Source organism: Catharus ustulatus, chromosome 15 (assembly GCF_009819885.2).
Source record: "Catharus ustulatus isolate bCatUst1 chromosome 15, bCatUst1.pri.v2, whole genome shotgun sequence".
NCBI lineage: Eukaryota > Metazoa > Chordata > Aves > Passeriformes > Turdidae > Catharus > Catharus ustulatus.
The window spans coordinates 15,875,416-15,890,913 of NC_046235.1; the positions used below are offsets into that span (position 1 = coordinate 15,875,416).

General features: G+C 54.8%; 2 protein-coding genes across 5 annotated transcripts in view; both read right to left on the reverse strand.

The window, feature by feature from the left end:
- Window positions 1–52: 52 nt before the first annotated feature.
- HK3 (hexokinase 3) lies at window positions 53–5,552 on the reverse strand. The gene is made up of 19 exons (XM_033073380.2): window positions 5,294–5,552; window positions 5,017–5,166; window positions 4,855–4,906; window positions 4,619–4,781; window positions 4,151–4,299; window positions 3,861–3,992; window positions 3,488–3,758; window positions 3,225–3,408; window positions 2,906–3,061; window positions 2,558–2,791; window positions 2,165–2,469; window positions 1,948–2,087; window positions 1,680–1,799; window positions 1,491–1,586; window positions 1,272–1,371; window positions 966–1,149; window positions 737–892; window positions 354–587; window positions 53–225 (listed from the first exon to the last, which is right to left on the reverse strand). Exons 1-19 carry the CDS (start codon window positions 5,383–5,385, stop codon window positions 84–86), a joined length of 3,060 nt encoding a protein of 1,019 aa, XP_032929271.1. The 5' UTR covers window positions 5,386–5,552; the 3' UTR covers window positions 53–83.
- Window positions 5,553–6,260: 708 nt separating this feature from the next.
- Window positions 6,261–15,498, reverse strand: part of UIMC1 (ubiquitin interaction motif containing 1) — a 39,695-nt gene continuing 30,457 nt past the window's right edge. For 3 of the 4 annotated variants that reach the window (XM_033073384.1, XM_033073385.1, XM_033073383.1), the window contains exons 10-13: window positions 10,647–10,725; window positions 9,012–9,132; window positions 7,189–7,252; window positions 6,261–6,752 (exon numbers count right to left, since the gene is read on the reverse strand). In XM_033073384.1, coding sequence (XP_032929275.1) covers window positions 6,499–6,752; window positions 7,189–7,252; window positions 9,012–9,132; window positions 10,647–10,725 — 518 coding nt within the window. In that variant the 3' untranslated portion in view covers window positions 6,261–6,498. The remainder of the gene's footprint in view (window positions 6,753–7,188; window positions 7,253–9,011; window positions 9,133–10,646; window positions 10,726–15,498) is intronic. The other variant, XM_033073386.1, reaches the window with a different exon arrangement.

The window sequence follows — 15,498 nt, forward strand, 5'->3', positions numbered from 1 at the left end:
GCTCAGCCATGCACTGCCCCACGCCCCTCATGATCCTCCCAGAAGCTGGAGGTGCAGACCAAAGAGCTTTATTGCAGTGGTGGTTATTCCATGGCGTTGGCAGTAGTATTGGCCACAGCTGCCACAAGCGCAGCCCCTTTTCCTGAGCCATCCTCTGATAGCATGAAGGTCACATTGCAGTTGGGTGCCAGCTCCTTCAGTGTCTTCTGGAGGTTGTCAGAGAAGCTAGGCAGGACAGGAGGAGAGGGTCAAGACTGGTGCTCCCAACCCTATGCATACCATGCCTGCCACCACAGACCCCTTGATAAGGTAATGATGCCCCACAGGTGCTTGCCACCCCTGGCCCCACTCACCGTGGGTGCAGCTTGTACAAGGTGCCATCCACTCCAACAGTGACAGACAGTTCCTCCAGGCCCCGGTTCTCCCGCATCTTCTCCACCACAGCAGCCAAGCCAGCAGCACAGAGCTGAGCTGCCCGCAGGGCCACGGCCTGGCACACCTCCCGCATCAGCACGCTGTCCTCAAAGCTGGCATCGAGCTCCAGTTCGTTCAGGATGGCCCGTATCTGCCGCAGGGCCAGCCCATTGCTGCTCCAAACCAGTGCCACTGTTAGCAGTGGAGTCCCCATCCCCATCACTGTCCCTGCCTGTGCCACATCACTGTAGCCTGGCTGCTCTCCTGGAGTTCTGACACCCCCCGCACAGATTCAGGGAACCCACAGGAGCCAAACACTCACAGCTCAATGGTAGAGAGGAACTTGGTCTGGAAGATGTTCCTGGTCTGAAGTTTGGGGCATGGTCTGCCTTGGAACAAGAGCTGCTTGTCTACCATTACCAGCAGGATCTGACGCACAATCTCGCCCAGGTACATGCCGCTGATGAGCTTCTCAAACCTACCCAAGGCAAAGCCTCAGCTAGGCACAGCCACCCCCTCCCAACCCCCTCTGCCCTAGGGCCCTCACCCACCTCTGCTTGCCTGGGTTGATGGTGGTTTCATCCACCACCTTGTCGAAGTCGGTGAAGAGGTGGTCCAGGCAGCCGTTGTCCCCGAAGGCCCCCCACTCCATGTTGATGCACATGCGGCCCTGGTCTCCCTCCACAAGGCCCACGTTCCTCATCTCCTCCATGTAACAGGCATTGGTCCCTGTCCCTGTAGGCCCCATGCTGGTGTCACCCTCATCACACTTCTGGCAGAGGCATGTGGCCATGCCACATGGAGTATAATGGAGGTGAGGAGATGGGGGACCTCCTGGATGCAGAGGTGCTCCTCACCCACGATGAGGCCAATTTCACATTTGGGGTCATCATAACCACAGGCCATCATGGTTCCCACCGTGTCGTTGACCAGAGCCACCACCTGCATCCCTAAGTGCTGCCAAAGAGGAGATGGGGACACGTGGTCTAGAGGCACCCAGACAGCTCCTGGGGCTGACACTGCCTGGATGCAGGGTATGCCCTGGGGACAGGGACAGGCCACCAGACACTCCCTACCTGTTTGCGCTTGGCAGCTTCCCGCAGCAGCTGGACAACATCCTGACCCACGCAGCCTGAGGCGCTGAAGCCTTTGGTCCAAGTCAGCAGCAATGCCTGCAAGAGTGGCAGGAGCAGAGCCAGGGTAGCTGCCTCCCACCACATCCTGGGGTCCTTCCCACCACCCTGGTGCTGAAGCCACCCCCTCACCTTATCCAGGCCCACTTGCTCGCAGGGGAAGGAGAAGGTGAAGCCAAGAGGCAGCATCTGTGTAACCAGGTTCTGCTTCATCTGGAAGTCTATGACGCAGTCGATGATGTGGTCAAAGAGCTGCAGACAGTGACCACGGTCAGGATGGCCTAGGCTGGGGCAATGCTGGGGAGCCTCTCCCAGCCCCATTGTGGCCCCACGGAGAGGAAGTAGGGAGGGAATGTCCACTCCCTCGCCCCAGCCACTGGTCACAGGTCCTCAGCCTCACCGCCTCGCCAGTGCCCTGCATGATGGAAGCTGGGATGACGTAGATCTCGCTGGCCATGCTGATGCCATCCTCTGTCACGCGCACCACCAGCACACGGAAGTTGGTCCCCCCCAGGTCCAGCGCCAGGAAGTCGCCTCTCTCTGTGGGGAGCCAGCACATTGCATTAGCAGGGCCACAGTCCCCTCAGCACCCCATTCTCAGTGTCCCTGTCCCTTACCAGTGCCATCAGGTGTGCGACAAACATAGGTGGGCAGCATGCGGACAGAGGCAGTGGGATTGGTTTCCTTGCCCAGGCCCCGTTCCATCTCCTCCCTCATCAGTGCCTGGACTTTCTCCAGGTCAGCATGGGTGAGCCGTAGCGGGCCCAGCACCTCCTCCACCTCACGGCGCTGGGCTGCCAGGCGCAAAGCCACTGCTGTCACCATGGCTGCCCCCCGCCCAGAGCCATCTCTCGAGGCCAGGAGAGTGGGCAGGCACTCAGGGGACAGTAGCCTTGACACACTCAGCAAGATCTCCTCAAACCTGCCAAGGATGAAGAAGATAGCATGTACTGGGTGTGAGGCATCCCACTGGGGGAGCACCCCACTGGGAGCCCTGTGTTCCTCATCACCTGGGGTAGCCTGTGTACAATTCTCCATCCACCCCTACGTTGACTAACAGCGTCTCCATCTCTCGGGTCTGGCACATGTAGCTGAGGATGGCAGCCAGCCCTGTAGCGTGGAGTGTAGCAGCGCGCCCCATCACTGCCCGGCAGATCTGCTGCACACGGCCGCAATCCCGCTCGCTTGGCTGCAGCCCCAGAGCCTCCAGAATCCTCTTCACTTCAGTTATGCCTTCCTCGTCACTAGAAGGCAGATCATAGCCTTGCAGCACCTGCAGGTCCACCAGCTCACAGCCAGGAACACCCATCCATCACACCCCATCCTCCCATGGCAGCTCCTAGTCCTCAGACACTCACTTGATGATATCCAGAACATGCTGCATTGTGAACACTCCCTTCTCCTTCAGGACAGCAGTATCAGTCCCAGTGAAGAGAGCTTTCTCAGCAGTCAGGGCAATCAGTGCGTGCCGAACAATCTCCCCCAGGTACAGGCTGCCCACCATCTTCTCAAACCTGTGTGGGTTTGAGCCCACATGGGAGTCAGTTGTGCCTCCCTAGCAGCACCCTTGGGCCCTTTAAGAGCACTCAGGAGCATTGCAGGGGAACGTGTGCTCCTGTTGGTGGGGCCTGACATGTTCAAGGATAGATGGGGTCCTTTCTGGGGGAGAAAGATCACCTCTTCTCCCCAGGGTTGGAAGATTCCTCATCCACGCGTTCATCATAGGGTGTGAGGATGTCATTCAGGATGCCATCATCCCCAAAGCAGCCCCACTCAGTGTTGACACACATCCGCCCGCTAGTCTCGTCTGCTGTTTCCACCAGGTGTGACTCGGCCATGAAGCAACAGTTGGAGCCCTTGTCTGCAGGAGTGATGGGGCTGAGCACCAGCACGGACCCCCAACACCCACCAGCATGGCACACGCAGTGCCCAAGTCTCACCTGCGACCACGGCGACCTCACAGGGTTTCCCCTCCATGCTGCATGTCATCATGGTGCCCACAGTGTCATTCATCAGGGCAACAACTTCCACATGGTAGAGCTGGCCAGGAGTAAATTGAGAGGATTTCCGGCTCTTCCACGAGGACAGCCAACTGCCATCCTTCCCACTGCCCCCCTCCTGTTTGTTGATGGCTGACTGCAGCAGCTGCACCACGTCCTTCCCCACCACGCCACTGCAGCTGAAGCCCTTGGACCAGGACAGGAGTTCTGCCTGTGGAGAGCATGTGGCAGAGCCATTGACCTCAGGCACTGTTTCCTCTCCTCACTGCTGCTGTGCCATGGTCACAGCATGGGACAGGGCTCTTCCCCTCACCTTGTCCAGCTGTGTCTGTCGGCAGGTGAAGGGGAACACAAAGCCCAAGGGGAGGTTTATGGTCTCTCTGCTCTCAGAGCTGAAGGTCTCAGCCAGGAACTGGGACACGCATTGTGCGATGAAGTCAAAGAGCTGCAAAGTCATGACTGGGGGTCAGGGCTGCTTGCCTTACCCAGTACCCAGGCTATGGAAAACAGCCTGGAGCTCCAGCACCAGCCTGGAGCCTTGCCTAGTCTCCATGATGCTGGGTAGCCCAGCACCAGCCACCCTTTGCCATGGTCTCCTCATACCGCTTCCCCCTCGCCCTGCATCATGCCCTCTGGTATGTCAAAGATCTTGTACATCATGTTGGGGCTCATGTTTCCATCTCCGTAGAGTGTCACCAACACGGTCCGAACCTGGTTCTGACACAGCTCCACCACCAGAAAGGTGCCCTTCTCTGTGGGGGAACAGAGGCAGTGTCAGGCAGAGACCTCCCTTGTGGCAGATCTCCTAAAATCTGCTCCTTTTCCTGTCCCAGGGACAGTCACTCACCCATCAAGGAGGCTCCTGAGAGCCTGAGACTCTCAGAGAGGCCAAGGGAACAAGCTTCTGCCTAGTGCCCCTGCACTGCGAGTGGCAGAGGAGAAGCTTATGGACCCCATAACTGATCCAAGAGTCGTTTACCCCCCCACCCCAGCACCCCCAGGGCCAACTCCAGTAAGGTGTGCAGGGCTGTTGGTAGCAGAACAATTCGTCCCCATGCTGGGCTACCTTACCAGTGCCATTGGGAGTGGAGCAGATGTAGGTGGGCAGCATCTTTACTTTGGCCTGTTCATGTGTCTGGCTGCTCAGCCCCTTGCACATGTCCTCCATCATGTGGCCCTTCATTATATGCAGTCTCTCCAGTGGGATGCTGAGTGATCGCAGGGCTCGTTTTGTCTGTGGATGGTGCATTAGGGCAGAGGTGCAGAGGCAAAGGGCAGGGAATGACTGGAGCAGGGATAGGCCTTACCGGTGTGGTGTGGGTATTGTCACGGTGCTGGCTCCCAATGCTCCCTACGATCCTGCATGGAGGGAGGTGGTGTGTCACCCACTGAGCTCTGGCCAGCAGGACAGGACAACTGCCTGTCCTTGCCCAGGCATACAGTGGGGCTGTACTCAGCTCTGCTCCCACCTGGTGTCTACCTCCATGACGCTAGAGGTGTCCATATGTTCGTCCTTTTGCAGTACCTTCACACTGCCTCTGCGGTCGTAGACAAGGCAGCTCTGCCCCATCACGGTCATAGGGCCGAGCTCAGGGGCGGTGGAAGGAGAGCGTCCCGACCTGCAAGAGGCCAGAGGTTGATGTCTCTGCCCTGCAACAGCCTGAGGGATCTGGGGAGCCTGCACGGCCCCATCCCCGGCCCCACAGCGGTCTCCGCAGGGCAAAAGCCGCTCACCGGCCCACGTACCGGCTGTCGTCCGCGGCCAGATTTCGTCTTTGGTCTGCTCTGTCCGCCCCGATGCGCTCTTGGGACGTGGACCGGGTACTGCGGCTGCCCATGGTGGTGGGGCGGTGGCCGGTGTTTAGGGCCGGTGGTGGTGGCCGGGGCGGGGCCGGTGTATTGGGCCGGTGGTGGCCGGGGCGGAGGCCGATGTATTGGGCCGGTGGTGGCCAGGGCCGGTGTGCGGCCGGTGTGGGGCCGTTGGTGGTGGGGCCGTTGGCGGCGGGGCCCGTGCGGGGCCCGTGCGGGGCCCGTGCGGGGCCGTTGCCGCCGCCGTCCCCCTGGCAACAGCCGCGCCCCGGCTCGCCATTGGCCGCCCCGCCGCGAGCCGGCCCCGCCGCGGCCAATGGGCGGCGCCGCTCCGGGCCCCACCCGCGGGAGGGGCCGCTCCCGCTCCCGCTCCCCGCTCCCCGCTCCCCGCTCCCCGCTCCCCGCTCCCGGCCGGGCGGCAGCGCTGCTTAAAGGGTGTATTGAGCTCCGCACCAGCTCGTCCCCATTAATTAGGAATTGGTCGCCCTCCCCTGTACCCCGTGAGGATGCTCTCGGGGAGCAGGTCCCTCCGAGGCCCGGTGCGAGGGAGGCAAAGCCGTGCTGGCCCGGGGAGCGGGTGTACAGCCGAGCCGCCCGAGACAGGGAAAGCACCAAGGACACGGGGACACCGCGGCCGTGGTTCCTCCGGTCCTTGCATCCGCTGACTGCGGCTGTCAGCTGGCACCAAGGTGCCTTCTGCCACTCCCTGGATAGTAATGTTAGTACTGTGCTGCTGCATAGAGCACAGGACACTGCAGACCCTTGGCTGAGCCCCCCCATCAACCCCAGCTCCAGGAGAGACCTGGGGAATGTGATTTGGGACCCACCGTCTGCTGCTCCTCCTCTCCTCCCTCCAGCGCCCTCCCATTCCCCAGAGAAATCCAGCAGAGCTCTGCCGTGGTGCTGCAGTTTCATAAAAACATACATAAATATATTTCCATTTCTGTAACAGAGAGCAAAGCTGCACAGGCACCTATAAAACACACAGCCGCTTCTCCACCCAGCGCTCCCCACACAGGTCTTATAAAACATATAAAAGGGGCGCAGGAGACAAAGGCTGCAGGTGAAGCAGGGATACAGCGCCAAGAAGACCCTTGCTGGGGCACAGGGAGCTGCTGGGGGTCCCTGCAGCACTGCCAGCCTCAGAACTTGTGCCTTCTCCGGCGGCAGCCTTTGGGCCGTTTCTGGCTGCCCGCACGGAGAGCCATGCGTGGCTCCGAGTCCACCACACCATCCATGGCTTCCAAGGAGATGCTGGGTTTTGCAGGGGAGACATGGAAAGGAAGGGTCTGAAGGGAGATGGGGCTGTCTGCCGACGGCTCTCCATCAGCAGCTGAGAGTGTGGGAGAGGACTGTTGGTCTCCTAATCCAGTGAGGGGAGTCCCCGCGTCAGCACCTGCAACAAGAGCACACGTCAGCCCTCCTGTGTGAGCCAAGAGCACCTTTTCCCCCTCTTCTCCTCCTGTCCTTGGATCCATGGAGGGAAGCACTGGTGCACAGACAGGGACAGCAGAAGCTTCCCACTTCCCCCAGGAAGCTGAACATGTCTTGGTGCAATGGTTCAGAGTACACTCCTATTCCTGCAAGGGCTCTGGGCTCTGGTGTGGGTCCAGCGGGCAAACATTCAGTGTGTACTGGCAGGAATGTGTGCAGCCAGCTGGGGAATGTTGACAGCCAGCTAAGCCCACGGCCTCCTGCTTGGCTCAGAAAGAAAAGACCCTTCCAAGAGGAATTTGGTCTCCCAGAACAGCCCAGGCCAAGCCGGGACGAAAATGGGAGAGCTGGGAAAGAGCAGCCCTGACCCAGCTAGGCTGGCATAGAAAATTTTGCACCTTCAGACTTGCTCTCCGAGAGCTCCAGCATCCTGAGGAGTCCTCTCTCCTGCTTTCCGGTGTCCTGCAAGAAGAGAACCACCATCACAGAGCTGCCATGAGGGAACCCCTTAACCAGGATGGCCTTGTGGGCACTTGTTCCCCCAGCCCTCAGGGTCAGGCTGGGCACAAGAGGGACTGCTGCTAATCCAGGGCTTCCAGCCAGCCACGGGAAGGGCACTGCTCTGTGCCCAGCCCAACTAGTGCTCAAGCAGAGGCAGCAGAGAGCAGCTAATCAAGCAGAACCTGGTAAAGAGGGAGGCCAGGGTACAGGATATTACCCCCAAGCCCAGCCAGCAAGCACAGGGCTGTGATAAATGGGGACATCAGGGTCTGTGACACAGCTGGAACATATCCCCCAGCAATCCATGTCCAAGGGTAGACTTGTCCCACTCTGTCCAAGGGTATTAGTGCAGGAGGGAAGGGCCTTCAGGGCACAGCCAGACCAGCAACACACCTTGTGCCCTGTCTCTGCCCTTGGGAAGATGCAGCCATGCTGGTCACACATGCTAGGGGAAGACCACTTGGCCTGGCTGCTTTGAGCCTTCCTGGCTCAGCAAAGTTCCCTCTCCTGGCCGCTCCCTGCCCCCAGAACTGCTCTGGAATGCATTCACATCCTGGCTTTGGTGTTGGAGCTGCAAGTCACCCCAAAATGGGCTGTTGCAGGAAACTGCAAGCCCAACTGTGCCACTAGGAACCTTTGCAATGGCCCAGCCCATGCCCAGGCTTCCCCAGTGAGCTGCCACCCCAGCAAAAGGCAGGGCCAGAAGTAACAGAGCCTTGCTGAGCCCTCCCAAAGAGCCCTCGACTTCAGCATCTTTCCCCCTGTGCCTATGCCTGCTTGCAGGACCCACACACCAGCCAGCTGTGGGGCACAGGGACAGAGTCAAACAGCCCCACAGAGCTGGTCACATGCAGGAGCAGCCATGCCCTGCAGTACTCTGAACCACACAGTGCTTGGCTGTATCCCAGCCAAAATCATCAACCAGAAATCTCATCATTTGCATCTGAATCCCCAAAGGGCTGAGGTCTGTGATGGATTTAAGGGATTATACAAAACTAAGACATCATGTTGCATCTTCATGCCATGAATCACATTTCTGAGCGCAGGCAAAGCTGCAGCACTAGGTTTTTGCCTGCAGGAGCCAGCAGGAAGGCCTGGAAGGACCCTCTCTGTGCTCCCCTGGGACTGCCACGAGCAGGAAAAAGCACGGTGGGGGCTAACACCTGGAGAGTGACTGTGAGCCAGCTGCCACCCACGCTCCTGCCTCCCACCTCCTCTAGCAAGGCACGTTCCCCACACCCAGCACACCTCCAGCACACTCACTCACTCCCCCACAATTCTCCTGGGACACTGCTGTTCCCTCCCAGCACTGAGCAATTTCCCCTGCTCCAACTTTAAAGCCTTCCCCATGGGAATGGGCTTGTGGATATCCAGATAGGTTTGTCATCCTGATGCTGGCCTCCACTCCATCGACATTCAGCCAAGGGAGGCTGCAGGACTGAGGTGTGCTGGCTGGCAGCAGGACAGCCTTGGCTGCCTGCCCACTGGAGAGGCTGCTGGCAGCTCTGCTGGATTAGCTCACCCCTGGGACTGGTCCGTGCTCTCACAGAGCGTCGTGGGGAGGAGGGCAATGAGTTCTCTGTCCACAGCAGCCCACAGGGACAGGCAATCCTACATCAGGTCAGCTCATCCCTGCCAACCAGGGAAACAGTTCCTGCTGCCAACCCAGTCCCACACCCAGCACAAAGCACAGGGGATGGTGTGCAGGGTCGCCCCTCACCTTGGCTCTTCGCAGCCTCCTGGTTCCCTGAGCTTGCCTAGCAGCCTGAAGGCAGCTGTCCACGTGCCTCTGATACTGCAGCAGTGGCACCAGTGACTTACAGAGGTAGCACTTCTCACACCTGCCAGGCAGCAAAGGACAGAGCACTGCATTAGGATTCACTCTGCACCAGGCTTCCAGACACCAACAGTGACTCTCCTCCTCCAGGCCATGCCATGGAGAAGACGTGTCACCAAATCCAGTCTCGCTCAGTGGGGTCAGGCCGGCACCAATCGCAAAGACTGAGTGATTATCAGTTTTCCCTGCCTGTTCTCTGTATCCTGCTGCTGCAGCAGCGGGACAGTAATCAAATCTGCTCATCTAACTATCTCAAACACCACTGATTTCTCCCCAGACATAAAGCACCCTGTCAAAATCTACAGAAATGAAGTGAAAGGGCTTTGCAAAGGGGAGTTAAATTCTGCCTGAAAAGCAAACCAAGTGTGTTAAATCAGAGAGACATTTTACCAGGGCTGGATGAACTTGTCTGACTAGTAAATCAAGCCTTTCTCTGCACTGTCTCCATTTTACATCATGCCATGCAGGGAGAGGAATTGCAGAGCACATGCTCCTGCTGGGGGGTTGGCTCAGCCTATTTCTCAAACCCCCTCGTTTGGGTGGAAGACGCTCAGGCTCACACAGGACAACTGAGTGTTCTTGGGAATAAGATTATTCTGGGTGAAAGGAGATGAAGGTCAGGCATAGATCTTCACAGCTGCATTCACTTCCACACCAGCTCTCAGCAGGGACTGAATCCTGCAGAAGAGGACTCTGGCTCTTCAGGAGGGAAGCTACATTCAGGAATGGACTATCTCCAAGAAGAGACAAAGCCCTCAGGGACCAGCCCCAGCAACATTGTGTTCAATTTGATAGTGGTACTCTCTGAGTGAAACACCCCAGGCTCTAAAATGCATATGGAGAGCCCCCATCGAGCAAAACTCTGCAGCACTTTTTCCCGTATTTTCTTTCCAGTCAGTGCTGATTACCCAGATAATGTGTCTAAACAGAAGCTGTCCTCTCTATAATTAGCCTAATTCCATTAGTGATGTTGCCATCCACTGTTTGTAACAGCAAAATTGCTTCCATAGCAGGGATTTTACTGTCAGATCCTCTCTTATGATGCTTTGTGTGGGTGGCAGGAGGAGGGGCTGCATGGAGAGAGATTAAACAAAGACACTGCTATTCTGAAAGTCTAATTTAATTAAGAATATCACTACAGGTGCCATGTTGACAGCCTCCATGTCCTGGCCTCTTCTTTTCCTGGGGTTACCAAGCTCAAACCTCCCATCAGAAACTGGCTGAGTTAGCACCATTTTAGCTACAGCTCACCCCCAGCAGCCATGCGCCCCTGACCCATCATGGATTGGGCTGAAAGGAAATCAGTGCAAAAATAAACAATCTGAGAACAGCAAATTCTTCTTGCTTTGGTTTAAATATAGCCAGCACTGCAACAAGAGGTACTAAGGAAAAGCAATTTCTTAGGGAAATGCTGTTATAAAGCCAACGGCCAGCATTTGTACAGGAATGAAGACATCCATAGTCAAGCCAGAACAGAAGCACAGAAACTATCTTGGAGGAGCAGGCATACCTACTTACTTGTCAATGTCTAAGGATGGTGGGCTGCTTCCACCACTGGCAGCTTTATTTCTTGCCTCTCTCTGACGTCGGGTGAGCACTGGAGGAAAAACAAAAAAGGGTTAACAGAAAGGGTTACTATCATCCACCCCAAACCACCCCTACATCACGCTCAAATGCACCAAGTTTCCATCACTTCCACCCAAACCTGCAGCAGAAGTGATGGTAGAGGTGAAGAAACAGAGGACTGGGACAAGCAGGGTCTTCTTTCCTGCAGAAGAGGTTGCTGGAAAATTGTCCTTTTTTCCTGCAGGGTTACTGAAAATTTTACCTTTCCCAGACTGGGGAGCCAGCTGACCATTTCACACCTAACTTGCCAGAAACAGCTGGATTGACAGTGTGTAGTTTACAGGAATTTCAGAGCTGATGCACAGCTGTGTGATAGCCTGAGAGCAGCATTATCCAGCTGCTCTGGCAGCACAGCACTGCTCCCTGCCAAACCAGGCTCCCATGCCTGCTGCAGGGAGGGACAGTGCCAGCTGCAGGCTCAGGGAAATGAAGAGCTGAGGCAAGGGCTGTGCAGAGGCACCAGACCTTTGATAGAGAGCCTGGCTGGGAAGGGACACAGCTCACACTGGAAAGGGAAGGTTACAATAATTAGCCCACACTCATCACTTTCCCATTGCCCACGTGAACCATGGTGATCAGTGCTATTGTCCACAGACAGCCCTAGGCGTCCCCTGGATGAAGATCTCTAGCAGGAGCAGTGCTGCTCTCCAGAAGCTCCAACATGTGGGTAGCCAGTGAGATCTCAGCTGAGCAGCTGGTGACGGGTCCAACCATTTCTGTTCCCCCAGCAAGCCCAAGCAGCCTTTCCCAACTGGCTCTGCAGGCATCTGCAGGGAGCACATTGTTGTCCCTTTCAGTTGAATTCCTCTCAGTGTATTCCTGTTGACATACCACCAGCAAAGATCCTCAGGGAACATTTCGGATAGCTTAGCTTGCTTCACCAGGGACATTTAAGACTCCAGCTCCAAAACAGATGTCTCAGTAAGTGTTCTCAGGCATGCTGGCTAAGGGGACAATGCAGGGAGCTGTTTTACAGCTTGGTGATGCTGCTTCCCATACTCATGAGGAGAAAAGTCTGACTCCAAGGTATAGGCACAACAAACCTGTTACTGTTAGCACATCATCTGTGATAAAGAAAGCAAAGCACAAAATTTTGTGCGGAACAAAGGGAATTCTTCCGAGTTTTAGCAAAACCCCATTTCCAGAGTGTTGGGCAACCTCAATATGTATCCACAATGCAACACAGCCTTTCCTTTAGCACCAATCACTGATCTGCAGCTATAACCAGCAATGTACTGTGAAGTGCTCAGGAGCTGTTGGGGCTGATGGGAGACAACCATGCTGAAGAAACAAGCTCAAGCGTTTCCTAAGATGTGGGTATTGTCTCGTAGGCGATGACTGATACCAACAGCTCATCGCTCACAGGAACTAAAGCAAACGTTTCTCTTTAACATAGCCTGGCCCAGATATGAAGTGGCAGCCTGACTAGGAAGACTGGTAACAATGGCCACCCCCCAGGCCATCCAGCCTCCCAAGAACCCAACCAACACGTGCGTTTGACAGTGTGGTGAGAACTGCTCTCCAAATCAGTGTGCGCTCGTTAATATTCTTTAACGAGCCTTGAGCACCAGCTCAGGTGTTAATAAGTTCTATTTTCTTCCAAAAGCAGTGAACACATCTGGCATAATGGGCCCATTAGAGATGTCTGGGACTAGCTCTACAGCTGCCCAGGAGGAGACCCTCAGCTGTGTTGCTGGAAGAAGCAGCAGAGGAGAGAGAGCAGGGCCAGCTGGTGAGGCACAACCCCTGCCAAAGCATGCTGGTTGCCTCCAAGAAGAGGGTTCAGAACACAGGAAAAACTTGCCACAGTGAAAATCCCCACCACAGAGCAGTGTTGACCTGCTTGTGTGACAGAAGCCTTGTAATTCTCCCAAATGCAATGCTCTTTGCTGGGTCAGACATACTCCGTGGCCCGAGAACAACCTTTTCCCTCGCTCGGCATTTCTTCTGGTTGACAAGTCATTCTTGGCCTGTTTGGCTCCAGTGTTCACCCTGGGGAAGAGCAGCAAACCTTGTCCAGTATGGCTTTGCTATCAGCACACTCAGCCCAGGCACCTCCTGGGGCTGCCAGGTCTGGCTGGCATGTGGAGCTGTGAGGTCAGAGCCACTGTACTCTTCACCTCCCTGCTCAGCCCACCTGCAGTCCAATCCACCAGCTCCCTGTGCTCACTGCCAGCTGTGCCACTTCCCTGCAGGATCTATTAGTGGCTCATGGCATCTTGTCCCTTCTCAGAAGCCATGCAGTTTTCCTCTGCACCCATTTCATTACTCTTTCTGCTGTATCAGTGCCACTCCTACTGATGTCAAGAGCTTTTTAACAGCACCAGTGCCGCTGCTGAAGACTGACAGCTGCATCAAGACTGCATTTGAGCCTTTGGGAGGAAGGGATATACCAAACCCTCATTTTCCTGGGCTCGCTTGGGAACTGAGAATGTCGGATGCATGTAGATGGAGGGTGAGAGGCATTGAGTATGTCACAAAGCCCCAGAGTATTTGCTGTACTCAGCTGCAGCCAAGACTCGCTCGCAGACTGAGACCAGCAGATCCCTGTGCTGGCAGCAGCAGTGGGTTTTGGATGTGGTGACTCCAGCAGAGCCCTCTCACACAAGTGAGCCCCTTCAGTTGAGTGCATGAAGAAAGAGGGAGCTGGCACAGAAATTCCACAGCTCCACTCGTTCACTTGGAATTAACAGCAGCCGCTGAGCTGGAAACCCAGGACCTAGCCCTCCCCAGCCTGGTACAGCTAACACAACATCAGGCTCTTCTTTTTTATTTACTCAGATCACAGGAAAGTGAAAATTCATTATAAGATTTTCATGCTGCCCAGGTATGTGGTGGTCTGGGCATCCAGCCAGGGTGACCATGTACGTAGGGGAAGTGACTGTAGCTCATCTTGCCCAGCTGCTCATTTGAAAACTTGCCCTTAGATATCAGCCAGACTGAGCTGGCCTCCTGAGACCTAAGACTGAGAGACTTTGGTGCATGATTAGAAGAAGGAAGAAGAGAAGTAAAACCAGCAAGAACCCATCCTTTTGTAGCATTAAAATTAAAACCACCGACAGCCATAGTTTGCAGGACTGCAATTCTAGAGACATCAGGAGTAAGTCCAATTAATAAATGTGGAGACAGACAAGGAACCTCTGACCCAGTGCACCAAAGGAAAACTGAAGCCATCTTTTCTTAACAGATCAGGGCATGGCTTAGAGGGCATGACTCTCACACAAGGCTCTTGCTGTGCTCCAGCAGCCAGCCAAGAGCCCACAGTGCTGCAGCAGTAGAGAACAGCTTCTGGACCCACACAGGAGCTGGCATTTGCTTCAGAAGACAGTTCTCTCACATCTTTTTTCTCCCCATGTATTAGCTTTACATGTGGATGTTGTGCTAGTAGTGGATGCCAAGGTAACAGCCCTGGAAACAGAGTTCTTTTGTACCTGCACAGCTGTGCCAGGCTACTGTCTGGCCTCTGCTCAGAGCTGAACATCATCTCTGCCTATTCAACCCAAATCCCACAGATCAGACCAGCAGCTGAGAGCCCTCTGGGTGACAGCTGCCTTCCAACAGCTGTTGGAAACTGGCCCGAGTGCCCTACGAGCCAGAGCCCCACAGGCAGGCAGGATTCTCCCCAAGCCCAGGAAGCCCATGATACTGCAGAGTCTGGGTGCAAACAACACAGGTGTCTTAGACTGTTATGGCTAATAGAGCCTGGTCTCTACAGGGAAAATACTAGAATAACTGGCAATAGAAAACTCAAATTACTGTGATTTTGTCCCAGACCCATTGCTCTGCTTACAGCCATTACTGCAGAGCAAAATCCCTTTTATTCCAGGCTGGTTTTCTTACAGGGGGATTGTTCTGAACAAGCCAGAATAGCAGAGTAGCAATTCCAAAATAACTACCCTTACAAACATCCCCAAGGAGACCAGCCTGGAAGCAGAATGAAGAGGCCAGCCTTGAACTCTGTCCTGCTGAAAGCCAACACCAAAGAAAAGAACAAATACCTTTGCACTGCCAAAGAATTCAAAGCCTTTTCCTGATCACAGTCAGGATTCCCCAGGATCAATGGATACACTCACAGTCCAGCCACACCAGGGACTGGAATACTACAAGGCCAAAGACATTCCTGCTAAAAGGCACACTAAAAATTCTACTCCATTTTGTAACACAAATAAGACCTTTATCAGTCTTGAAGATGGGAGAGGAACTATGATAATTTGTGATTTGCCTGAGCCAAATGCTTTGCATCAGTAGCTGGGTTGTGCCTGCAGAGAGAACCTTCCACCAAAATTAAGCACCAGCCAGTATCAGCCTCTGCTCTGGTCCTGTTATCTTGACAGGACCCATGTCACATCCCCAAAGATTTAGTATAGCAGGAACTCTTTACTTTAAAACTACATCAACTCTGCATTAAGATTACATGGTGAAACTTCCTCCTGCTAGAGGAATGCAGAAGTTACAGCTCTTGTACTAGCTCTGATTTGCTCAAATTGCTTAAACATCATAGATTTAGGCTGCATTTAACAACCCAGTATGTAACTGAAAATTATATATTCACAGCCTGAAAAGTTAATCTTATTACAAGCTACTACTTTGATATTACCTGACATTGTGCTAACACAGATTTTACATTTCAGGCAGCAGCTAAAACATAACTTACTGAATATGTTGATAACCAACCCGTGTATTTGTTCACTTAAGCTCTACAAAGGTTGGCTATGGAAAACTGATATGAAAAAGAATATAAAGA